This window comes from Hyperolius riggenbachi, chromosome 10 (assembly GCF_040937935.1).
Source record: "Hyperolius riggenbachi isolate aHypRig1 chromosome 10, aHypRig1.pri, whole genome shotgun sequence".
NCBI lineage: Eukaryota > Metazoa > Chordata > Amphibia > Anura > Hyperoliidae > Hyperolius > Hyperolius riggenbachi.
This window is the reverse complement of record NC_090655.1, coordinates 279,385,349-279,411,973: the sequence shown is the minus strand read 5'-3', so window position 1 is coordinate 279,411,973 and position 26,625 is coordinate 279,385,349. Positions and strand designations below refer to the sequence as shown.

At 54.1% G+C, this 26,625-nt stretch overlaps 1 protein-coding gene across 1 annotated transcript in view; it reads left to right on the top strand.

Annotated features, from left to right (window-relative positions):
• The first annotated feature begins 5,177 nt into the window (after positions 1-5,177).
• The window catches only part of LOC137537238 (uncharacterized), a 37,960-nt gene continuing 16,512 nt past the window's right edge, over positions 5,178-26,625 (top strand). Inside the window, exons 1-4 of the mRNA XM_068259332.1 lie at positions 5,178-5,652; positions 22,433-22,567; positions 22,652-22,775; positions 23,289-23,395. Coding sequence (XP_068115433.1) covers positions 5,497-5,652; positions 22,433-22,567; positions 22,652-22,775; positions 23,289-23,395 — 522 coding nt within the window. The 5' untranslated portion in view covers positions 5,178-5,496. The remainder of the gene's footprint in view (positions 5,653-22,432; positions 22,568-22,651; positions 22,776-23,288; positions 23,396-26,625) is intronic.

Sequence of the window (26,625 nt, the reverse complement as noted above, 5' to 3'; positions counted from 1 at the left end):
CGACCCGAACTCCGAACATAATGGAAGTCAATGGGGACCCGAACTTTCATGCTTTGTAAAGCCTCCTTACATGCTACATACCCTAAATTTACAGGGTATGTGCACCTTGGGAGTGGGTACAAGAGGAAAAAAAAATTTAGCAAAAAGAGCTTATAGTTTTTGAGAAAATCGATTTTAAAGTTTCAAAGGGAAAACTGTCTTTTAAATGCGGGAAATGTCTGTTTTCTTTGCACAGGTAACATGCTTTTTGTCCGCATGCAGTCATAAATGTAATACATATAAGAGGTTCCAGGAAAAGGGACCGGTAACGCTAACCCAGCAGCAGCACACGTGATGGAACAGGAGGAGGGTGGCGCAGGAGGAGAAGGCCACGCTTTGAGACACAACAACCCAGGCCTTGCATGAGGACAAGAAGCGTGCGGATAGCAAGCCCTACAATGCTAGAAAATTTGCCACTGCTGAGCAATTGCCCTTTGAAAAGATGTGAGATTTTGGAAAGTGAAATAGGGAGGCAATGAAAGCCTATGGGGGATTTTACCAATTTTGCACCCCTGTAACTCTGGTTTGCAGAGATGTAGGGACCCCATCTTTGGAATCCAAGTCTAACAATATGTCTTCTACCTGCATGAGACATTTCGTGAAATTCAGACGTTGCTAACGGCCATGGCTGAGATTTATGTACGTCAGCATCACTACCATTGAAATTGCCCAAATAAACAGGTTTTTGTGACCCTAGGCTATGACCTCTTCGGGCTAGGACTGCATTGAACGCGACCCACGCATTGTGCGCATTCTGGACAACACCAATTACTGGGTTTATACCCTTCTGGATCCACGGTACAAACACAATGTTCCAAAACTGCTTGAAGAAAGAGTCAGACAGGTCAAAATGGAAGAATACCAGCAGGCCCTTGTGGAGACTTTAGAGAGGAGATTGACATCCTCCCCCTCCTCTAGCCAGTTGTACACCGACAGACTGACTTCCGCAAACCCAGGACGACCAGGAGGGCAGCAAACAACACAAGCCGCAGCTAGTGCCCAAAAGGGAATGGTATCGGCAGTGTCCTTGGAGTGGGAAAATTTTCTGACACCCATGCAGCAGCACACAGAACAGCAAGCGTGCAGATCCACCTCCAACACCGATCGCCTGGAGAAGATGGTCAAGGACTACATGTCAGATGGCATAGCTGTGTTGAACAATCCATCTGCACTCTTCAACTATTGGGTATCGAAGCTAGACACCTGGCACGAACTGGCAATGTACGCAATAGAGGTGCTGGCTTGCCCGGCAGCCAGCGTTATGTCGGAACGCTGTTTCAGTGCTGCCGGAGGCATCGTCACAGATCGGCGTATTCGCCTCTCCACAGAAAATGCAGACCGTCTGACTCAAATTAAAATGAATCAATCCTGGATTGGAAACGACTACGCAACACTCCCGGACCCCAACCAAGTAACATGAACAATGAACATCTGTGATGGGTTAGCGTTTCCGGTCCCTGTTTATTGAACCTCTTATCTGTATTACATTTATGACTGCATGGCGACAAAATGCAAATTGCTATCTGCACGCTTCTTGTCCTCATGCAAGGCCTGGGTTGTTGTGTCTCAAAGCGTGGCCTTCTCCTCCTGCGCCGCCCTCCTCCTGTTCCATCACGTGTGCTGCTGCTGGGTTAGCGTTATCGGTCCCTTTTCCTGGAACCTCTTATCTGTATTACATTTATGACTGCATGCCGACAAAAAGCATGTTACCTGTGCAAAGAAAACAGACATTTCCCGCATTTAAAAGACAGTTTTCGATTTTCTCAAAAACTATAAGCTCTTTTTGCTAAATTTTTTTTCCTCTTGTACCCACTCGCAAGGTGCACATACCCTGTAAATTTGGGGTATGTAGCATGTAAGGAGGCTTTACAAAGCACGAAAGTTCGGGTCCCCATTGACTTCCATTATGTTCGGAGTTCGGCTTGAACACCCGAACATCGCGGCCATGTTCGGTTCGAACCCGAACATCTAGATGTTCGCCCAACACTACACGTGACCCGTTCGGCCAATCACAGCGCTAGCGGAACGTTCGGGGAACGTTCGGCCATGCGCTCTTAGTTCGGCCATATGGCCGAACAGTTTGGCCGAACACCATCAGGTGTTCGGCCGAACTCGAACATCACCCGAACAGGGTGATGTTCTGCAGAACCCGAACAGTGGCGAACACTGTTCGCCCAACACTAGTAGTGAGGAGAGCTGAGGGATAAGATGAAAAGGAAAAGGGTCCATGGCACAGGTAATGAGGAGAGCTGATGGATAAGATGAAAGGGAATAGGGTCCAGGGCACAGGTAGTGAGGAGAGCTGAGGGATAAGATGAGGGAATAGGGTCCAGGGTACAGGTAGTGAGGAGAGCTGAGGGACAAGATGATTGGGAATAGGGTCCAGGATACAGGTAGTGAGGAGAGCAGAGGGATGAGATGAGAGGGAATAAGGTCCAGGGCACAGGTAGTGAGGAGAGCTGAGGGATAAGGTGAGAGGGAATAGGGTCCAGGGCACAGGTAGTGAGGAGAGCTGAGGGATAAGATAATAGGGAATGGGGTCCAGGGCACAGGTAGTGAGGAGAGCTGAGGGATTAGAGGGAATAGGGCCCAGGACACAGGTAGTGAGGAGAGCTGAGGGATAAGATGAGAGGGAATAGGGTCCAGGGCACAGGTAGTGAGGAGGGCTGAGGGATAAGATGAGAGGGAATAGGGCCCAGGGCACAGGTGGTGAGGAGAGCTGAGGGATAAGATGAGATGGAATAGGGTCCGGGGCACAGGTAGTGAGGAGAGCTGAGGGATAAGAGGGAATAGGGTCCAGGGCACAGGTAGTGAGGAGAGCTGAGGGATAAGAGGGATTAGGGTCCAGGGCACAGGTAATGAGGAGAGCTGAGGGATGAGAGGTAATAGGGTCCAGGGCACAGGTAGTGAGGAGAGCTGAGGGATAAGAGGGAATAGGGTCCAGGGCACAGGTAGTGAGGAGGGCTGAGGGATAAGATGAGAGGGAATAGGGTCCAGGTCACAGGTAGTGAGGAGAGCTGAAGGATAATGTAAGAGGGAATAGGGTCCAGGGCACAGGTAGTGAGAAGAGCTGAGGGATGAGAGGGAATAGGGTCCAGGGCACAGGTAGTGAGGAGAGCTGAGGGATGAGAGGGAATAGGGACCAGAGCACAGGTAGTGACGAGAGCTGAGGGATAAGAGGGAATAGGGTCCAGGGCACAGGTAGTGAGGAGAGCTGAGAGATAAGGTAAGAGGGAATAGGGTCCAGGGCACAGGTAGTGAGGAGAGCTGAGGGATAAGATGAGAGGGAGAAGGGTCCAGGGCACAGGTAGTGAGGAGAGCTGAGGGATGAGATAAGAGGGAATAGGGTCCAGGGCACAGGTAGTGAGGAGGGCTGAGGGATTAGAGGGAATAGGGTCTAGGGCACAGGTAGTGAGGAGAGCAGAGGGATGAGATGAAAGGGAATAAGGTCCAGGGCACAGGTAGTGAGGAGAGCTGAGGGATAAGATGAGAGGGAATAGGGTCCAGGGCACAGGTAGTGAGGAGGGCTGAGGGATAAGATGAGAGGGAATGGGGTCCAGGGCACAGGTAGTGAGGAGAGCTGAGGGATAAGAGGGAATAGGGTCCAGGGCACAGGTAGTGAAGAGGGCTGAGGGAATAGGGTCCAGGGCACAGGTAGTGAGGAGAGCAGAGGGATGAGATGAGAGGGAATAAGGTCCAGGGCACAGGTAGTGAGGAGAGCTGAGGGATAAGGTGAGAGGGAATAGGGTCCAGGGCACAGGTAGTGAGGAGAGCTGAGGGATAAGATCATAGGGAATGGGGTCCAGGGCACAGGTAGTGAGGAGAGCTGAGGGATTAGAGGGAATAGGGCCCAGGACACAGGTAGTGAGGAGAGCTGAGGGATAAGATGAGAGGGAATAGGGTCCAGGGCACAGGTAGTGAGGAGAGCTGAGGGATAAGATGAGAGGGAATAGGGTCCAGGGCACAGGTAGTGAGGAGAGCTGAGGGATAAGATGAGAGGGAATAGGGTCCAGGGCACAGGTAGTGAGGAGAGCTGAGGGATAAGATGAGAGGGAATATGGTCCAGGGCACAGGTAGTGAGGAGAGCTGAGGGATAAGAGGGAATTTGGTCTAGGGCACAGGTAGTGAGGAGAGCTGAGGGATAAGATGAGAGGGAATAGGGTCCCGGGCACAGGTAGTGAGGAGAGCTGAGGGATAACATGAGAGGGAATAGGGTCCAGGGCACAGGTAGTGAGGAGAGCTGAGGGATAAGATGAGATGGAATAGGGCCCAGGGCACAGGTAGCGAGGAGAGCTGAGGGATTAGAGGGAATAGGGTCCAGGGCACAGGTAGTAAGGAGAGCTGAGGGATTAGAGGGAATAGGGTCCAGGGCACGGGTAGTGAGGAGAGCTGAGGGATAAGATGAAAGGGAATAGGGTCCAGGGTACAGGTAGTGAGGAGAGCTGAGGGATAAGATGAGAGGGAATAGGGTCCAGGGCACAGGTAGTGAGGAGAGCTGAGGGATGAGAGGGAATAGGGTCACGGGCACAGGTAGTGAGGAGAGCTGAGGGATTAGAGGGAATAGAGCCCAGGGCACAGGTAGTGAGGAGAGCTGAGGGATAAAATGAGAGGGAATAGGGTCCAGAGCACAGGTAGTGAGGAGAGCTGAGGGATTAGAGGGAATAGGGCCCAGGGCACAGGTAGTGAGGAGAGCTGAGGGATAAGATGAGAGGGAATAGGGTCCAGGGCACAGGTAGTGAGGAGAGCTGAGGGATGAGCGGGAATAGGGTCCAGGGCACAGGTAGTGAGGAGAGTTGGGGGATTAGAGGGAATGAGGCCCAGGGCACAGGTAGTGAGGTGAGCTAAGGGGTTAGAGGGAATGGGGTCCAGGGCACAGGTAGTGAGGAGAGCTGAGGGATTAAAGGGAATGAGGCCCAGGGCACAGGTAGTGAGATGATCTTTAGAGATCAGTGTAGAAAGGCTTGTTCCTCTAAAGCCGTTAGAAAGGGGAAGTCAGAGTGAGTCATCAGAAAGGGGAAGTCAGAGTGACTGGCCAGATGGAGGGGGGGAGGGGGAGTTTCTAGTGGGTAAGGAAACAGGCAGAGCAGTTTCTCGCTTACTAGTGAGGTTTCATAAAGCATTGATTCTACCCTGGATTGGAGAGACGGCTGGGAGGAGAGCATTGCATGCATATAGGCCTGGCATTGAGTGTATCCCTGATACCCAGAGGGATTGTGAGAGGCGAGGGGAGCCCATTTATTGCCCCACAGGCTTGATCACACTACTGCAGCACACAATCGGTGACTGTGATTCCGTGTGGGGGACAGTCTTCTGCTCTTGCTGGAGGATTTACTGTACCATTGCTGTGAAGGCGCTTACTGGAAATATATTGTAACTGTATTACCCAGATTATCCTCCCCTTATTATCTATCCAAGGGCAGCAGCACCCTGTACCGATCACTGACCACATCACTGAGGATGGAGGAGGACCAGAGTCACATGACCACATCACTGAGGATGGAGGAGGACCAGAGTCACGTGATCACATCACTGAGGATGGAGGAGGACCAGAGTCACATGACCGAGAGGATATTCAACCTCACCCTGAAAATCATCTGTCTGCTGCCCGGAGAGGTGAGGGGGGTTCTGGGAGGTCACATGACATAACCTATCTCTTAATAAAACATATACCTTAATAAAACATATAAAAGCTTGGCGGATGAGCTTTTTGTCCCTAGGCCTTCTCAAAGGACTAGAGGACATGATCTGTGCATGGAGGAAAAAACGTTTTAGCCATTTATTTAGGAAAGCGTTCTTTACAGTAAGAGTGATTAAGATGTGGACTGCATTGCCACAGGACGTAGTTATGGCAAATTCTATACCTGCATTTAAAAGGGGCTTAGATGCTTTCCTTGCGTTGAAAGACATCCATGGCTACAATTACTAGGTAATGCCCAGTGATGTTGATCCAGGGATTTTATCTGATTGCCATCTGGAGTGCGGAAGGAATTTTTTCCCTTTTGGGGCTTATTGGACCATGCCTTGTAAGGGAATTTTTCGCAGGGGCATTGCTAGGATCCTAAGAGAAAGGGGGGCACTTTTGGGCACTCCAGTCACAAAATGGGTGTGGCCATGCTCCAGAATGTGGGTGTGGTTTTGGGTGGAGTCAAATTAACATGAACTTAACAGCGGTCAGAGTAGGCTTGCCCAGCAAAATGTTCGATGAAGCCCTCTCTCCATTAATACAAAACAAATGCAGCAAATCACATAAATAGTCAGTGTCACGTAAACACAACTAGGCAGAGTTTCCTGGCTTCTGTGCTGGCTGCTCTGGCTTTCAGCTGGGCAGGCGGGCCTGCTGCAAGGTTATCTGGCATTCCCCCCTATAGCATTCCCTGACCTTCCTCTAGTGGACTCCCTGCCATGCTCCAATGGACCTCCCATTGAGGCATCACAACTCCCAGCATGCCCCAATAGAAGAACCACAGTTCCCTGCATGCCTCCATAATGGCATCACAGCACCTAGCATGGCACCACAGCACCCAATATGCCCACATAGAGGCACCATAGCACCCAGCATGGCACCACAGCACATAGCAATGGGGGGTATGGGGCACGCTGGGTGCTGTGGTGCCTCTGTGGGGCATGCTGGTTACTGTGTGGTGCCGTGCTGGGTGCTGTGGTGCCTCTGTGGGGAATGTTGGGTACTGTGTGGTGCCGTGCTGGGTGCCTCTGTGGGGCATGCTGGGTACTGTGTGGTGCTGTGGTGCCTCTGTGGGACATGCTGGGTACTGTGTGGTGCCATGCTGGGTGCTGTGGTGCCTCTGTGGGACATGTTGGGTACTGTGTGGTGCCAGGCTGGGTGCTGTGGTGCCTCTGTGGGACATGCTGGGTACTGTGTGGTGCCGTGCTGGGTGCTGTGGTGCCTCTGTGGGGCATGCTGGGTACTGTGTGGTGCCGTGCTGGGTGCTGTGGTGCCTCTGTGGGGAATGTTGGGTACTGTGTGGTGCCATGCTGGGTGCTGTGGTGCCTCTGTGGGGCATGTTGGGTACTGTGTGGAGCCGTGCTGGGTGCTGTGGTGCCTCTGTGGGGCATGCTGGGTACTGTGTGGTGCCGTGCTGGGTGCTGTGGTGCCTCTGTAGGGAATGTTGGGTACTGTGTGGTGCCATGCTGGGTGCTGTGGTGTCTCTGTGGGGCATGCTGGGTACTGTGTGGTGCCGTGCTGGGTGCTGTGGTGCCTCTGTGGGGCATGCTGGGTACTGTGTGGTGCCGTGCTGGGTGCTGTGATGTCTCTGTGGGGCATGTTGGGTACTGTATGGTGCCATGCTGGGTGCTGTGGTGCCTCTGTGGGGCATGCTGGGTACTGTGTGGTTCCGTGCTGGGTGCTGTGGTGCCTCTGTGGGGAATGTTGGGTACTGTGTGGTGCCGTGCTGGGTGCTGTGGTGCCTCTGTGGGGCATGTTGAATACTGTGTGGTGCTGTGCTGGGTGCCTCTGTGGGGCATGTTGGGTACTGTGTGGTGCCATGCTGGGTGCTGTGGTGCCTCTGTGGGGAATGTTGGGTACTGTGTTGTGCCGTGCTGGGTGCTGTGGTGCCTCTGTGGGGCATGTTGGGTACTGTGTGGTGCCGTGCTGGGTGCTGTGGTGCCTCTGTGGGGAATGTTGGGTACTGTGTGGTGCCGTGCTGGGTGCTGTGGTGCCTCTGTGGGGAATGTTGGGTACTGTGTGGTGCCGTGCTGGGTGCTGTGGTGCCACTGTGGGGCACGTTGGGTACTGTGTGGTGCCGTGCTGGGTGCTGTGGTGCCTCTGTGGGGCATGCTGGGTACTGTGTGGTGCCGTGCTGGGTGCTGTGGTGCCTCTGTGGGGCATGTTGGGTACTGTGTGGTGCCATGCTGAATGCTGTGGTGCCTCTGTGGGGCATGTTGGGTACTGTGTGGTGCTATGGTGCCTCTGTGGGGCATGCTGGGTACTGTGTGGTGCCGTGCTGTTGCTGGGTGCAGTGGTGCCTCTGTGGGGCATGCTGGGTACTGTGTGGTGACGTGCTGGGTGCAGTGGTGCCTCTGTGGGGCATGTTGGATACTGCGTGGTTCCGTGCTGGGTGCTGTGGTGCCTCTGTGGGACATGCTGGGTACTGTGTGGTGCCATGCTGTGGTGCCTCTGTGGGACATGCTGGGAACTGTGTGGTGCCGTGCTGGGTGCTGTGGTGCCGCTGTGGGGCATGTTGGGTACTGTGCGGTGCCGTGCTGTGGTGCCTCTGTGGGGCATGTTGGGTACTGTGTGGTGCCGTGCTGGGTGCTGTGGTGCCTCTGTGGGGCATGTTGGGTACTGTGTGGTGCCGTGCTGGGTGCTGTGGTGCCTCTGTGGGGCATGTTGGGTACTGTGTGGTGCCGTGCTGTGGTGCCTCTGTGGGACATGCTGGGTACTGTGTGGTGCCGTGCTGTGGTGCCTCTGTAGGGCATGCTGGGTACTGTGTGGTGCCGTGCTGGGTGCTGTGGTTCCTCTGTGGGGCATACTGGGTACTGTGTGGTGCCGTGCTGCGTGCCTCTGTGGGGCATGCTGGGTACTGAGTGGTGCCGTGCTGTGGTGCCTCTGTGGGGCATGTTGGGTACTGTGTGGTGCTATGCTGGGTGCTGTGGTGCCTCTGTGGGGAATGTTGGGTACTGTGTGGTGCCGTGCTGGGTGCTGTGGTGCCACTGTGGGGCATGCTGGGTACTGTGTGGTGCCGTGCTGGGTGCTGTGGTGCCTCTGTGGGGCATGCTGGGTACTGTGTGGTGCCGTGCTGGGTGCTGTGGTGCCTCTGTGGGGCATGTTGGGTACTGTGTGGTGCCATGCTGGGTGCTGTGGTGCCTCTGAGGGGAATGTTGGGTACTGTGTGGTGCTGTGGTGCCACTGTGGGGCACGTTGGGTACTGTGTGGTGCCGTGCTGGGTGCTGTGGTGCCTCTGTGGGGCATGCTGGGTACTGTGTGGTGCCGTGCTGGGTGCTGTGGTGCCTCTGTGGGGCATGTTGGGTACTGTGTGGTGCCATGCTGGGTGCTGTGGTGCCTCTGAGGGGAATGTTGGGTACTGTGTGGTGCCGTGCTGGGTGCTGTGGTGCCTCTGTGGGGCATGTTGGGTACTGTGTGGTGCTATGGTGCCTCTGTGGGGCATGCTGGGTACTGTGTGGTGCCGTGCTGGGTGCTGTGGTGCCTCTGTGGGGCATGCTGGGTACTGTGTGGTGCCGTGCTGGGTGCTGTGGTGCCTCTGTGGGACATGCTGGGTACTGTGTGGTGCCGTGCTGGGTGCTGTGGTGCCGCTGTGGGGCATGTTGGGTACTGTGCGGTGCCGTGCTGTGGTGCCTCTGTGGGGCATGCTGGGTACTGTGTGGTGCCGTGCTGGGTGCTGTGGTGCCTCTGTGGGGCATGCTGGGTACTGTGTGGTGCCGTGCTGGGTGCTGTGGTGCCTCTGTGGGGCATGCTGGGTACTGTGTGGTGCCGTGCTGGGTGCTGTGGTGCCTCTGTGGGACATGCTGGGAACTGTGTGGTGCCGTGCTGGGTGCTGTGGTGCCGCTGTGGGGCATGTTGGGTACTGTGCGGTGCCGTGCTGTGGTGCCTCTGTGGGGCATGTTGGGTACTGTGTGGTGCCATGCTGGGTGCTGTGGTGCCTCTGTGGGGCATGTTGGGTACTGTGTGGTGCCGTGCTGGGAGCTGTGGTGCCTCTGTGTGACATGCTGGGTACTGTGTGGTGCCGTGCTGTGGTGCCTCTGTGGGGCATGCTGGGTACTGTGTGGTGCCGTTCTGGGTGCTGTGGTGCCTCTGTGGGGCATACTGGGTACTGTGTGGTGCCGTGCTGCGTGCCTCTGTGGGGCATGCTGGGTACTGTGTGGTGCCGTGCTGTGGTGCCTCTGTGGGACATGCTGGGTACTGTGTGGTGCCGTGCTGGGTGCTGTGGGGCCTCTGTGGGGAATGTTGGATACTGTGTGGTTCCATGCTGGGTGCTGTGGTGCCTCTGTGGGGCATGTTGGGTACTGTATGGTGCCATGCTGGGTGCTCTGGTGTCATGCTGCATGCTGTGGTGCCTCTGTGGGGCATGTTGGGTACTGTGTTGTGCCGTGCTGGGTGCTGTGGTGCCTCTGTGGGGCATGTTGGGTACTGTGTGGTGCCGTGCTGGGTGCTGTGGTGCCTCTGTGGGGCATGTTGGGTACAGTGTGGTGCCGTGCTGGGTGCTGTGGTGCCTCTGTGGGGAATGTTGGGTACTGTGTGGATCCGTGCTGGGTGCTGTGGTGCCTCTGTGGGGCATGTTGGATACTGTGTGGTGCCGTGCTGGGTGCCTCTGTGGGGCATGTTGGGTACTGTGTATAGCCGTGCTGTGGTGCCTCTGTGGGGAATGTTGGTTACTGTGTGGTGCCGTGCTGGGTGCTGTGGTGCCTCTGTGGGGCATGTTGGGTACTGTGTGGTGCTGTGCTGGGTGCTGGGGTGCCTCTGTGGGGAATGTTGGGTACTGTGTGGTGCCGTGCTGGGTGCTGTGGTGCCTCTGTGGGGCATGTTGGGTACTGTGTAGTGCCGTGCTGGTTGCCTCTGTGGGGCATGTTGGGTACTGTGTGGTGCCGTGCTGGGTGCTGTGGTGCCTCTGTGGGACATGTTGGGTACTGTGTGGTGCCGGGCTGGGTGCTGTGGTGCCTCTGTGGGGCATGCTGGGTACTGTGTGGTGCCGTGCTGGGTGCTGTGGTGCCTCTGTGGGGCATGCTGGGTACTGTGTGGTGCCGTGCTGGGTGCTGTGGTGCCTCTGTGGGGAATGTTGGGTACTGTGTGGTGCCATGCTGGGTGCTGTGGTGCCTCTGTGGGGCATGTTGGGTACTGTGTTGTGCCGTGCTGGGTGCTGTGGTGCCTCTGTGGGGCATGCTGGGTACTGTGTGGTGCCGTGCTGGGTGCTGTGGTGCCTCTGTAGGGAATGTTGGGTACTGTGTGGTGCCATTCTGGGTGCTGTGGTGTCTCTGTGGGGCATGCTGGGTACTGTGTGGTGCCGTGCTGGGTGCTGTGGTGCCTCTGTGGGGCATGCTGGGTACTGTGTGGTGCCGTGCTGGGTGCTGTGATGTCTCTGTGGGGCATGTTGGGTACTGTATGGTGCCATGCTGGGTGCTGTGGTGCCTCTGTGGGGAATGTTGGGTACTGTGTGGTGCCGTGCTGGGTGCTGTGGTGCCTCTGTGGGGCATGTTGAATACTGTGTGGTGCCGTTGTAAGGTACCTTGAGGGTTGGAGACCGATGTGCTGGAGGTAGCAGCTCTTGCAACTTACCAACGGGAAACCCTGGAGTGGAAACAGGAATCTCCAGTTGGCACGGGGCAGGAGCGCTTGCAGGAAGTCACTGTAGCGCTCCCACAGGTTGAGTCTGGTACTGCAATGACTCAAACACCAGGTAGACTTGATGAGGACTGAAGCAGATCCAGGAACGGGCACAGGTCTGGCAGCAAAGCGGATACTCAAACAGGCGGTGGTCGGCAGCAGAGAGGGTAGTCGTACTTGGCAAAGGTCGGCAACAGAGCGGGTAATCAGACAGGCAGTGGTCGGCAGCAGAGAGGGTAGTCGTACTTGGCAAAGGTCGGCAACAGAGCGGGTAATCAGACAGGCAGTGGTCGGCAGCAGAGAGGGTAGTCGTACTTGGCAAAGGTCGGCAACAGAGCGGGTAGTCAGACGAGCCAGGTTCAGTAACATCAGATCAGGGCAGAGCTTAGTCAGCACACGGGAACACACACACTCACAGAACTTGCTGCAATACTACAGCAACCAGAGTGTGGTGCTCTCCAGGCTTAAATAGGCCGTTTGGGCGTGCCCAGCGTAACGTACGACGCGCGTGCGCAGAAACGCACGGCGCCACGCAACGCCCACGTCAGAGCAACATGTACAAACAGACGCCCCTCACGCGCGCGTGCACGCGGCACTCACAACAACGCCTTCCGGCGCCATTGCCTGCGCCGCCCGACGCGACGCGCATGAGCGCACCACGCCAGGCCGCCGATTATGGAGACCGGCCGAGATGCCCCCGGACGCCTGCCGACATCCGTGCGTGCCAGCCGCCTCGCCTGGACAGGTAACTGACCGTGACAATGCCCCCTCCTTAAAGGCAGCCTCCGGATGCCCTCCGATACAGGCTTATGAGGGTATTTCCGATGAAACTCCTTAACTAGGCGATTAGCATGAATATTAACAGCTGGCTCCCAAGAGCTCTCTTCCGGACCATAGCCTTCCCATTTGACCAGATACTGGATTTTTCTACCTCTTCTCCTAGAGTCCAGAATAGCCTCCACCTCAAATTCCTCTTCTCCATCAATTTCAATAGGTGCTGGAGGGCCCACATTGCGATCTGGAAAAACATCTGCAACTGCTGGTTTAAGAAGAGACACATGGAAAACTGGGTGGATCTTGAGAGTCTTGGGAAGTGTAAGCTCATAAGCCACTTGACCAATCTTCTTTTTTACAGGGAAGGGACCGATATACTTAGGTCCCAGTTTGCGTGAAGGACCTGGCAATTTCAGATGTGCAGTAGATAAAAACACAGTATCTCCCACTGTTAATTCCAGCTCACCTCTTCTATGGACATCAGCATTTCTCTTAAACGCCTCTTGTGCTTTAGCCATGTTGTCCTGAAGAAGCTTGTTATTGTCAGAGAGGAAGTGGACTAGCTCCCCTGCAGCTGGTACAGATGCTTCTGGAATTAGATTAGGCAAGAAGGTGGGATGAAACCCGTAATTTGCAAAAAACGGGGATTGTTGAATAGCTGAATGACAGGAATTATTGTAAGCAAATTCAGCCAAAGGTAACAGATGAAGCCAATTATCCTGTGTAGTAGTCAAAAAACACCTAAGGTACTGTTCTAAAGTCTGATTTGTTCGTTCCGTTTGTCCATTTGACTGAGGGTGGTAGGCCGATGAAAAATGTAATTGTATATCCAGTAGTTTGCATAATGCTCTCCAAAACCGGGAAGTAAACTGAGTCCCTCTGTCAGAGACTATATCTCCTGGGACACCATGCAGCCGAACAATTTCTCTGATAAAGGTAGTAGCTGTTGTTTGTGCAGACGGCGTATTATGCATGGGTATGAAGTGCGCCATCTTAGACAATCGGTCTATTACCACAAAAATGGTGTTAAATCCTTCCGAAACAGGCAATTCCACAATAAAATCCATGGCAATTGAAAACCAGGGTCTTGGAGGCACTGGTAGAGGATCTAAGAGTCCCCATGGCTTCAATCTAGATCCTTTGGCACAACAACAGGTTCTACAGGCTCTCACGTACTCTTTACAATCCTTCCTTAGATTAGGCCACCAAAAGGAACGTTGCACCAGCTCCTGAGTCTTGGATACCCCAAAATGACCTGCCAGTTGATGGTCATGACACAGTTTTAACACTGATGTGCGAAGATCTTGAGGAATAAAGATTTTATCTTCATGATACCATAGACCATCCTTGAACATTAGAAATGACTCATCTGTATCAGAAAGCCCGAATTTACTCTGCTGAATTTGCTTGACCAGATCAGGTTGTAGAATCAGGAAATTATGACTTGACAGAATTGTATCTGGACAAACTGGTGACACTTCCTCCTCCGGAAACATCCGAGATAAGGCATCTGGTTTGATGTTCTTTGACCCAGGTCGATATGTTATGTGGAAAGAGAATCTAGAAAAAAAAAGTGCCCATCTTGCTTGTCTGGGGTTCAGTCTCTTAGCAGTCTTTAGATACTCAAGATTTTGATGATCCGTGTAGATCAAAATAGGGTGACTTGCACCTTCCAGTAAGTACCTCCATTCCTCTAAAGCGTTCTTAATTGCCAACAATTCTCTATCCCCGACATCATAATTCCTCTCAGCAGGAGTCAGTTTCCTAGAGAAATATGCCACTGGATGTAGCAGGAATTTCACCCCTTGTCTCTGAGATAGAACTGCTCCCACCGCCATTTCAGATGCATCCACTTCCAATAAATAAGGCAAGGCAGGGTCAGGGTGTCTAAGAATGGGAGCAGTTGTAAACAATTCTTTGAGTCTTTCAAAAGAGGCTTGCGCTTCAGTACTCCAGACAAATCGTTCTTGCTGACGAGTAAGTTGAGTGATAGGTAAGATTATTGCTGAAAAATGTTTGATGAACCTGCGGTAAAAATTTGCAAAACCGATAAACCGTTGAACTGCCTTCTTGTTCGTAGGAGGTGGCCAATCGATGATTGCCTGAATCTTTTGTGGATCCATGGTAAATCCTTCTGCAGAGATGATAAGACCCAAGAACTGAATTGATTCTTTTTCAAACTCGCATTTTTCTGCCTTTACATAAAGTTTATGCAACCTAAGCCGAGACAGAACTTGACCTACTTGAGAGCGATGAATCTCCACTGAAGGCGAGAATACAAGGATGTCATCCAAGTAGACGATAATGAAATGATCCAAGAAGTCCTTAAGAACATCGTTAATGAAGTGTTGGAAGGTAGCTGGGGCATTACATAGCCCAAATGGCATGACCCGATATTCGAAGTGACCAAATCTAGACCTGAAGGCTGTCTTCCATTCGTCCCCAGCCCTTATTCTTATCAAATTGTATGCACCTCTAAGATCTAATTTGGTAAAGATTTTGGCTTCTCTTAATTTTTGAAACAGCTCAGGGACCAAAGGTAACGGGTATCGATTCTTGATTGTGATCTTGTTTAATTCACGATAATCGATACATGGACGAAGAGTCTTGTCCTTCTTTTCTACAAAGAAAATCCCCGCACCCGCCGGGGAAGTGGATGGTTGTATGAATCCTTTTTTGAGATTTTCTTCTATATATTGTCTTAAGGTTTCTTGTTCAGGATCAGAAAGGGGAAACATACGACCAAAAGGAATTGGTGCTCCAGGATGTAGGTCAATTGGACAGTCGTAAGGACGATGTGGGGGTAGCTGATCAGCCCACTTTTTATCGAAAACATCGAGATACTTATGATATTGGACTGGGATGACTTCTTGCAATGAGGAGGTGCATAATAATGATCCTGTTGGAGCAGGTACATGACATTGTCTGCAATAACTGGACTCAAATGACACAGAACCAGATGACCAATTGATGATGGGATTATGTGCCTGAAGCCAAGGTAGTCCTAGGATAACAGGGTATACTGGGGAGGATACTAGGTCAAACTTTAAAAGCTCCTGATGATCCTGGTTAATGCTGGTAAGGATGGGTAAGGATTCAACTGTAACAGGACCTGAGCTTATGCCGGAACCATCAGCAAGATGGATAAACAATGGCTCCTTGCGAGGTTGTGTCGGAAATTGGTGAGTAGAAGCATATGTAATGTCCAAAAAGCAACTACAGGCTCCGGAATCTATGATGGCGTGTGCATTAAGGATTCTTCCTGGGAGCTGGAAAGAAACAGGTATAGACAAAAGATTAGTAAAAGCTACTGTAGGCTGGGTTGGAGAAGCTCTGATGAAAATTTCCTTACCGGAAGGTCGGACAGGGCAAGCTCTGAGGAAGTGACCAGAAGCTCCACAATACAGGCATAGGTTGCATTGACGGCGTCTCATTCTCTCTTCAGCAGATAAAGATGGGCGGATAAGACCTAATTGCATCGGTTCAGACTGATCAGAAGCTGATGCTGTTGCAGGAGCCGGAGTTACAGAAGATGGAAACCATAGTGGTCGGGCGGTGTTTTTCCTTTCCAGAAGACGCTCTCGAAAGCGGCGATCCAGCTGGATAGCCGCCTTGACCAATTCCTCCAGAGTATCAGGGACTCCTATTCTTGCCAACTCATCCTTGAGTTGGTCTGACAACCCCATACGGTATTGGAACTTTAAGGCAGACTCGTTCCAATCCGTGTCCGCGGCCCACCTTCTAAACTCCGAGGTGTACTCCTCCACCGGTCTGCGTCCTTGACGTAAATTTTGTAAGGAAGACTCAGCAGTAGCAATACGTTGCGGATCGTCATATAATATCGCCATAGCTTCAAAGAGTGATTGTACAGAGGCAAGAGTCTGATGTTTTTGCTCCATCAAATGATGAGCCCATGATTGGGGTTCCCCTTGAAGTAATGATATAATAAATCCCACCTTTGTTTCTTCATTGGCGAAGGTCCTTGGTTGCAGAGCAAAGTAAAGTTGACAGGAGTTCCGAAAGGTACGGAATTTAGTGCGGTCACCAGAAAATCGATCAGGCAGTGGTACTCGGGGTTCAGGAGCTGGTGGCAAAACTGGAACTGAAGCTGGAGTAGGCGGAACTGGCTCTGAGGCCACAGGAGCAGAATGGCTAGGGGTGACTGCAGCTGAACCATCACTGTTAGCAAGTGTGTTGATACGTCCTTCTAGTCGAACATGTCCGGCCTGTAGTTCTTTGAAAGCATCAGTTAAAGTAGCCATTTGGGTGCAAAGAGTGCTCAGAACATTCGCTACCTCAGCGGTCTCCATTTGGCTATAGTATTTTGTAAGGTATGTGCTGGAGGTAGCAGCTCTTGCAACTTACCAACGGGAAACCCTGGAGTGGAAACAGGAATCTCCAGTTGGCACGGGGCAGGAGCGCTTGCAGGAAGTCACTGTAGCGCTCCCACAGGTTGAGTCTGGTACTGCAATGACTCAAACACCAGGTAGACTTGAGGACTGAAGCAGATCCAGGAACGGGCACAGGTCTGGCAGCAAAGCGGATACTCAAACAGGCGGTGGTCGGCAGCAGAGAGGGTAGTCGTACTTGGCAAAGGTCGGCAACAGAGCGGGTAATCAGACAGGCAGTGGTCGGCAGCAGAGAGGGTAGTCGTACTTGGCAAAGGTCGGCAACAGAGCGGGTAATCAGACAGGCAAAGGTCGGCAACAGAGCGGGTAGTCAGACGAGCCAGCTTCAGTAACATCAGATCAGGGCAGAGCTTAGTCAGCACACGGGAACACATACACTCACAGAACTTGCTGCAATACTACAGCAACCAGAGTGTGGTGCTCTCCAGGCTTAAATAGGCCGTTTGGGCGTGCCCAGCGTAACGTACGACGCGCGTGCGCAGAAACGCACGGCGCCACGCAACGCCCACGTCAGAGCAACATGTACAAACAGACGCCCCTCACGCGCGCGCGTGCACGCGGCACTCACAACAACGCCTTCCGGCGCCATTGCCTGCGCCGCCCGACGCGACGCGCATGAGCGCACCACGCCAGGCCGCCGATTATGGAGACCGGCCGAGATGCCCCCGGACGCCTGCCAACATCCGTGCGTGCCAGCCGCCTCGCCTGGACAGGTAACTGACCGTGACAGCCGTGCTGGGTGCCTCTGTGGGGCATGTTGGGTACTGTGTGGTGCCATGCTGGGTGCTGTGGTGCCTCTGTGGGGAATGTTGGGTACTGTGTTGTGCCGTGCTGGGTGCTGTGGTGCCACTGTGGGGCACGTTGGGTACTCTGTGGTGCCGTGCTGGGTGCTGTGGTGCCTCTGTGGGGCATGTTGGGTACTGTGTGGTGCCGTGCTGGGTGCTGTGGTGCCTCTGTGGGGCATGTTGGGTACTGTGTGGTGCCGTGCTGGGTGCTGTGGTGCCACTGTGGGGCACGTTGGGTACTCTGTGGTGCCGTGCTGGGTGCTGTGGTGCCTCTGTGGGGAATGTTGGGTACTGTGTGGTGCCGTGCTGGGTACTGTGGTGTCTCTGTGGGGCATGTTGGGTACTGTGTGGTGCCATGCTGGGTGCTGTGGTGCCTCTGTGGGGAATGTTGGGTACTGTGTGGTGCCGTGCTGGGTGCTGTGGTGTCTCTGTGGGGCATGTTGGGTACTGTGTGGTGCCGTGCTGGGTGCTGTGGTGCCTCTGTGGGGAATGTTGGGTACTGTGTGGTGCCGTGCTGGGTGCTGTGGTGCCACTGTGGGGCACGTTGGGTACTGTGTGGTGCCGTGCTGGGTGCTGTGGTGCCTCTGTGGGGCATGCTGGGTACTGTGTGGTGCCGTGCTGGGTGCTGTGGTGCCTCTGTGGGGCATGTTGGGTACTGTGTGGTGCCATGCTGGGTGCTGTGGTGCCTCTGTGGGGCATGTTGGGTACTGTGTGGTGCTATGGTGCCTCTGTGGGGCATGCTGGGTACTGTGTGGTGCCGTGCTGGGTGCAGTGGTGCCTCTGTGGGGCATGCTGGGTACTGTGTGGTGACGTGCTGGGTGCAGTGGTGCCTCTGTGGGGCATGTTGGATACTGCGTGGTTCCGTGCTGGGTGCTGTGGTGCCTCTGTGGGACATGCTGGGTACTGTGTGGTGCCATGCTGTGGTGCCTCTGTGGGACATGCTGGGAACTGTGTGGTGCCGTGCTGGGTGCTGTGGTGCCGCTGTGGGGCATGTTGGGTACTGTGCGGTGCCGTGCTGTGGTGCCTCTGTGGGGCATGTTGGGTACTGTGTGGTGCCGTGCTGGGTGCTGTGGTGCCTCTGTGGGGCATGTTGGGTACTGTGTGGTGCCGTGCTGTGGTGCCTCTGTGGGACATGCTGGGTACTGTGTGGTGCCGTGCTGTGGTGCCTCTGTAGGGCATGCTGGGTACTGTGTGGTGCTGTGCTGGGTGCTGTGGTTCCTCTGTGGGGCATACTGGGTACTGTGTGGTGCCGTGCTGCGTGCCTCTGTGGGGCATGCTGGGTACTGTGTGGTGCCGTGCTGTGGTGCCTCTGTGGGGCATGTTGGGTACTGTGTGGTGCTATGCTGGGTGCTGTGGTGCCTCTGTGGGGAATGTTGGGTACTGTGTGGTGCCGTGCTGGGTGCTGTGGTGCCACTGTGGGGCACGTTGGGTACTGTGTGGTGCCGTGCTGGGTGCTGTGGTGCCACTGTGGGGCACGTTGGGTACTGTGTGGTGCCGTGCTGGGTGCTGTGGTGCCTCTGTGGGGCATGTTGGGTACTGTGTGGTGCCATGCTGGGTGCTGTGGTGCCTCTGAGGGGAATGTTGGGTACTGTGTGGTGCCGTGCTGGGTGCTGTGGTGCCTCTGTGGGGCATGTTGGGTACTGTGTGGTGCTATGGTGCCTCTGTGGGGCATGCTGGGTACTGTGTGGTGCCGTGCTGGGTGCTGTGGTGCCTCTGTGGGGCATGCTGGGTACTGTGTGGTGCCGTGCTGGGTGCTGTGGTGCCTCTGTGGGACATGCTGGGTACTGTGTGGTGCCGTGCTGGGTGCTGTGGTGCCGCTGTGGGGCATGTTGGGTACTGTGCGGTGCCGTGCTGTGGTGCCTCTGTGGGGCATGCTGGGTACTGTGTGGTGCATGCTGGGTGCTGTGGTGCCTCTGTGGGGCATGCTGGGTACTGTGTGGTGCCGTGCTGGGTGCTGTGGTGCCTCTGTGGGGCATGCTGGGTACTGTGTGGTGCCGTGCTGGGTGCTGTGGTGCCTCTGTGGGACATGCTGGGAACTGTGTGGTGCCGTGCTGGGTGCTGTGGTGCCGCTGTGGGGCATGTTGGGTACTGTGCGGTGCCGTGCTGTGGTGCCTCTGTGGGGCATGTTGGGTACTGTGTGGTGCCATGCTGGGTGCTGTGGTGCCTCTGTGGGGCATGTTGGGTACTGTGTGGTGCCGTGCTGGGAGCTGTGGTGCCTCTGTGTGACATGCTGGGTACTGTGTGGTGCCGTGCTGTGGTGCCTCTGTGGGGCATGCTGGGTACTGTGTGGTGCCGTGCTGGGTGCTGTGGTGCCTCTGTGGGGCATACTGGGTACTGTGTGGTGCCGTGCTGCGTGCCTCTGTGGGGCATGCTGGGTACTGTGTGGTGCCGTGCTGTGGTGCCTCTGTGGGACATGCTGGGTACTGTGTGGTGCCGTGCTGGGTGCTGTGGTGCCTCTGTGGGGCATGCTGGGTACTGTGTGGTGCCGTGCTGGGTGCTGTGGTGCCTCTGTGGGGCATGCTGGGTACTGTGTGGTGCCGTGCTGGGTGCTGTGGTGCCTCTGTGGGGCATGTTGGGTACTGTGTGGTGCCGTGCTGGGTGCTGTGGTGCCTCTGTGGGGCATGTTGGGTACTGTGTGGTGCCGTGCTAGGTGCTGTGGTGCCACTGTGGGGCATGCTGGGTACTGTGTGGTGCCGTGCTGTGGTGCCTCTGTGGGGCATGTTGGGTACTGTGTGGTGCCGTGCTGGGTGCTGTTGTTTCCTCTGTGGGGCATATTGGGTACTGTATGGTGCCGTGCTGGGTGCTGTGGTGCCACTGTGGGGCATGTTGGGTACTGTGTGGTGCCGTGCTGGGTGCTGTGGTGCCACTGTGGGGCATGTTGGGTACTGTGTGGTGCCGTGCTGGGTGCTGTGGTGCCTCTGTGGGGAATGTTGTGTACTGTGTGGTGCCGTGCTGGGTGCTGTGGTTCCTCTGTGGGGCATACTGGGTACTGTGTGGTGCCGTGCTGCGTGCCTCTGTGGGGCATGCTGGGTACTGTGTGGTGCCGTGCTGTGGTGCCTCTGTGGGGCATGTTGGGTACTGTGTGGTGCCGTGCTGGGTGCTGTGGTGCCTCTGTGGGGAATGTTGTGTACTGTGTGGTGCCGTGCTGGGTGCTGTGGTGCCTCTGTGGGGCATGCTGGGTACTGTGTGGTGCCGTGCTGGGTGCTGTGGTGCCTCTGTTGGGCATGCTGGGTACTGTGTGGTGCCGTGCTGGGTGCTGTGGTGTCTCTGTTGGGCATGCTGGGTACTGTGTGGTGCCGTGCTGGGTGCTGTGGTGTCTCTGTGGGGCATGTTTGGTGCCGTGCTGAGTGCTGTGGTGCCTCTGTGCTGCATGTTGGGTACTGTGTGGTGCCGTGCTGGGTGCTGTGGTGCCTCTGTGGGGCATGTTGGGTACTGTGTGGTGCCGTGCTGGGTGCTGTGGTGTCTCTGTGGGGAATGCTGGGTACTGTGTGGTGCCGTGCTGGGTGCTGTGGTGCCTCTGTGGGGCATGCTGGGTACTGTGTGGTGCCGTGCTGTGGTGCCTCTGTGGGGCATGCTGGGTACTGTGTGGTGCCGTGCTGGGTGCTGTGGTGTCTCTGTGGGGAATGCTGGGTACTGTGTGGTGCCGTGCTGGGTGCTGTGGTGCCTCTGTGGGGCATGCTGGGTACTGTGTGGTGCCGTGCTGTGGTGCCTCTGTGGGGCATGCTGGGTACTGTGTGGTGCCGTGCTGGGTGCTGTGGTGCCTCTGTGGGGCATGTTGGGTACTGTGTGGTTCCGTGCTGGGTGCTGTGGTGCCTCTGTGGGGCATACTGGGTACTGTGTGGTGCTATGCTGGGTGCTGTGGTGCCTCTGTGGGGAATGTTGGGTACTGTGTAGTGCTGGGTGCTGTGGTGCCTCTGTGGGGCATGCTGGGTACTGTGTGGTGCCATGCTGGGTGCTGTGGTGCCTCTGTGGGGAATGTTGGGTACTGTGTAGTGCTGGGTGCTGTGGTGCCTCTGTGGGGCATGTTGGGTACTGTGTGGTTCCGTGCTGGGTGCTGTGGTGCCTCTGTGGGGCATACTGGGTACTGTGTGGTGCCGTGCTGGGTGCTGTGGTGCCTCTGTGGGGAATGTTGGGTACTGTGTAGTGCTGGGTGCTGTGGTGCCTCTGTGGGGCATGTTGGGTACTGTGTGGTTCCGTGCTGGGTGCTGTGGTGCCTCTGTGGGGCATGCTGGGTACTGTGTGGTGCCGTGCTGGGTGCTGTGGTTCCTCTGTGGGGCATGTTGGGTACTGTGTGGTTCCGTGCTGGGTGCTGTGGTGCCTCTGTGGGGCATACTGGGTACTGTGTGGTGCTATGCTGGGTGCTGTGGTGCCTCTGTGGGGAATGTTGGGTACTGTGTAGTGCTGGGTGCTGTGGTGCCTCTGTGGGGCATGCTGGGTACTGTGTGGTGCCATGCTGGGTGCTGTGGTGCCTCTGTGGGGAATGTTGGGTACTGTGTAGTGCTGGGTGCTGTGGTGCCTCTGTGGGGCATGTTGGGTACTGTGTGGTTCCGTGCTGGGTGCTGTGGTGCCTCTGTGGGGCATGTTGGGTACTGTGTGGTTCCGTGCTGGGTGCTGTGGTGCCTCTGTGGGGCATGTTGGGTACTGTGTGGTGCCGTGCTGGGTGCTGTGGTGCCTCTGTGGGGCATGTTGGGTACTGTGTGGTGCTGTGGTGCCTCTGTGGGGCATGCTGGGTACTGTGTGGTGCCATGCTGGGTGCTGTGGTGCCTCTGTGGGGCATGCTGGGTACTGTGTGGTGCCGTGCTGGGTGCTGTGGTGCCTCTGTGGGGCATGCTGGGTACTGTGTGGTGCCGTGCTGGGTGCTGTGGTGTCTCTACTCTTCCTGGGGGACATCCAGGGAACCCCAGATTAGATCATCGGCTTGTGCCACTGATCTTTGGGGCTAGCAACGCCCCTCATTTTTTGCCTTCCTCTGGATCAGCAGGGATGTGTGAGGGAGCAGGCTGGTGTTGTATTTTTTTTCCCCAGGTTTAACTTGATGGACTTATGTCTTTTTTCAACCCAAATAACTATGCAACTGACTGGAGGATTCTGGGAGGTCATGTGACATCATTGTTGGTCTCTCTATACAGAGTTTTCCTCCAGTGAAATCTGGTGATCACATGACCATCACGGTGCCCCCACCTCACTTCCTGATATCTGAGGGACACAACAAGCAGAAAATTCTGGAAATCACCAGGAAGATGATGGAGCTGCTGACAGAAGAGGTGAGCGGTGCTGAGAATTATGGGACATTATCCAGTAACATCAAGGGGGTGTCTGGGCGGTGACTGTATCATTGTATGTGTCAGGTTTCTATGAGGTGTCCGGATGTCGCCATCTATTTTTCTGTGGAGGAGTGGCAGTATATAGAACAACACCAGGACCTCTACAAGGATGCCATGATGGAGAGTCAGCCGCACCTTACATCACCGGGTAAGAGGAGACTTTCATCACTTGTAGAGGAGAGAGCAGTACTTTGGGTCCACCTAGTTCCCCCATCATCTGATAAATACATAGAGACAATGTATTCAGTCAGTGTGTATGTTTCCTACGGATGTATCCAGCAACAGAAACCCACCCGAGAGATGTACAGGTCCTCTTTATTCCTAGGATCGTCCACCTAGTTCCCCCATCATCTGATAAACACATAGAGACAATGTATTCAGTCAGTGTGTGTGTTTCCTACAGATGTATCCAGTAACAGAAACCCACCAGAGAGATGTACAGGTTCTCTTTATTCTCAGGATTGTCCACCTAGATCCCCCATCATCTGATAAACACATAGAGACAATATATTCAGTCAGTGTGTGTGTTTCCCACAGAAACAGAGACGCACCAGAGAGATGTACAGGTCCTCTTTATTCCTAGGATTGTTCACCTAGATTCCCCATCATCAGATAATCACATGGAGACAATGTATTCAGTCAGTGTGTGTGTTTCCTACAGATGATAAACACATAGATGTATCCAGTAACAGAAACCCACCAGAGAGATGTACAGGTCCTCTTTATTCCCAGGATTGTCCACAGGAAGACCCCACCATCCGTGATCAGGTAGGTGGTACTGATCATCAGAGACCCCAGACTGTGTGACATTGTTCCCTTCTGTGTACGCTGTCATCTCTGTTCACAAGATAGAAGAATGAACACAAAAAGTATATTTTATTTAGCGGATAAATTCATAACAGCACTAAAGTGCAACGTGCAAATCTAACTAATTTACTGAAAATCATATTTTAAAAAAAGCTTCCCCCACACACGTTGTTGTTATTTATTGGATTTATATAGCGCCAACATATTACGCAGCGCTGTACAATAAATAGGATTACAGACAATGATAACAGGGGTGACAGCACAATACAGATAATAGACAACAGATACAACAATACAGGTAACAAGCAATAAGATACACAACACAATGCATATAGTAATACAATGCCAGATCATACACTGGAGTGCTAGTGGTAAAAATACAAGTTCCATAATTCTGGGTAAAGTGCACACCATCAAGTATGATACACAAGGGGTGAGGGCCCTGCCAAAGGCTTACAATCTAGAGGGAGGGGTTGGTGACACAAAAGGAGGGGGTGCATCATGAAGTTCTTGGCATAGAGGGTTATGGCAGTGTTGAGTTAAGGTAGGCCTCCTTGAAGAAGTGAGTTTTGAGTGCTTTTTTGAAGGTGGTGGCGAGCCTAATGGGCAGTGGAGAGTGCAGAGAGAGTTCCACATGATGGGGGCAGCTCTAGTGAAGTCCTGTAGTCATGCATGGAAGTGTGAGATGCGTGGGGTGGTTAGGAGGAGGTTGTTGAAGGAGGGAAGTGGGTGGCCAGGTGTATATCTGCTGACCACCAGGTCAGAGATGTAGGTTGGGCAGGACTTGTGTAAGGATTTGTATGCCAAACATAGGATCTTGAAGCTGATTCTGAAGTGAATTGGAAGCCAGTGAAGGGATTTGCATAGGGGAGTCGTGGAGACAGAGCGGTGGGAGGAGTAGATTAGTCTAGCTGCTGCGTTCATGATGGATTGTAGGGGGGCGATGCGGTTTTGAGGAAGGCCTGACAGGATTGAGTTGCAGTAGTCCAGGCGGGAGATGATGAGGGCATGGATATCCCATACCGCGGAAATTCCGGATTCCGTGGTAACGAAATTCCGTAACCGCTACATTCCGGTGGATCCCCGCGGTATTCCGCGCAATTCCGCATTCCGGCGGAACCATTTTCGCAATGTTTAAGGGAACGTAATGGATGTTTCCTTTTACACAACTACCAGTTCCCTGGCAGTCCTGCTGATAACTTTGGCTTTAGTGATGGCTGAATCACAATCTTGATTATAATTTTTTTTTTGGAGCAGCAGGAGTTGTCATGGGCCATGGACCTAGAGGTGGTTCCACGGCAGTCATTACAGCAACATTTTAATTTAGTCTGTCCAATCTTCATTGTGAATCAGTGAGAGGGGCCTTGTAATTATCACTGATCTATGTCCACATTGTCTGAGGATAGACGGGTCGGTTGGTCGGTGACCACTTCACCTGCAGCACTAAATACTCGCTCAGAAAGAACAGACGGGGCATGCAAGAACCTTCAGTGCATACTGAGCGAGTTCAGACCAGGTATCCAGTTGTTTTGTCCAATACTCCATGGGGTCATCATTACTCTCCATATTGTCTGGAGCACTGGCCAACCCCAAGTAATTATTCACCATATGGGCCTGCCGATGGCGGTGACTACTTTGCCCGCTGGTGGTGCTGCTGCTAGAAGGAGTTTCTGGCATTGGCTGATAAAATTCCTTCAACATTCTCAGCAGGTTCACAGATTGGCTATTGGTGCTGCTGCTGGGAGTGGGACCACCAGGGCTTTGCTGAGTGTGATGAGACTTGGTAGCTTGGGCCTGGGATACAGGTGCAGGAAACGCATCTTCTACCCAACGAAGAAGGGTATCCCGGATGTGGCTCATCCTGGCGTCTGCTTGGGAGGGGGTATGAACTGCCGCATTTTACCCTTGCACCGGGGATCTAAGATGGTGGCCACCCACATGTCGAGCCTTGATTTTAGAGTTTTAATCCAGGGGTCCTTACGGAGGCACTGGAGCATATGCGCAGCCATAGGGAAGAGATGTCTGCAATTTATCACCTCTTCCTGGCTGTCAGAACTGTCGTCATGCTCCAGCTCCACATCATCAGAATCTTCTTCCCACCCCTGGACAATGGGCTCTTTCGCTTCCACAAGCTCTGCCTCCTCATCCAGGACTTGAGCCTGCTCACTCACTCCCCCACTTGACTGACCACTGTTCAGTAGGACTTCCTCCCCCTATTCGAGCACTTAGTCAAGAGCCTTGTCCAGCATGAAGACAAGAGGGAGCACTTCTGATATGCTGCAGTGCTCCTCACTGACCAATTTTGTTGCCTGCTCAAATGGCTCCAACACTTTACATACCTGTCCAATCAGCTGCCACTGGTCCCCAGTAATGTAATCCAGTGGCCCTGTTCTGGAGGAAGATGTCTGAGACAGGTATAGCCTGACCGCCATTCGCTGCTCCCACAACCTCTCCAGCATGTGGAGGGTGGAGTTCCACCGCGTCGGACAATCAGAAATAAGCCTGTGCTGCAGCAGGCTATAGCGGTGCTGCAGCAGTTTAAAGACCACGGTGGCAGTTGCGGAGCGACGGATGTTGGCTTACACTTTTCGCACTGAGGCCACAGCGTCCTTCAACCCATCAAAAGTCCGTAAAAACTTCTGAACTACAAGGTTGAAGACGTGGGCCAAGCAAGGTAAGTGGGTGTAGCCACCTTCCAAAATGGCGGCCAGCATGTTGGCACCATTATCAGACACCACTACACCTGTGTCCAGTTTTCGGGGGGTCAGCCACTGCCGAATCTGATCCTGTAAGGCTGCAAGGATTACAGATCCGGTTTGCCTGTTCTCGTCTATGGATTCCAGTTTCAGCACTGCTTGGCATAGATGGTGCTGCAGACCAGTGTAGGAGGAGCGGGACCACTTGTTGGGAGGCTCAGCAACGGCGGACTGGCCTTGGACAGAACAGGTAGCAGAGGGAAGTACAACAGGCATCGCCTTCAACCCACGTGGCGGCACCACCAGCTGAGATTCCCCAGATCTTGCACCCTCCTCAGCAGCACCATGGACCCAGTGGGCGATAAAAGTTAGATACTTTCCCTGCCTGTGACTGCTGCTCCAGCCATCCATAGTGAAGTGCACCTTGCCACCAACAGCGTGATCCATAGACCAGCCGACACACTCCACAATGTGCTGGTGAAGGGCAGGGATAGC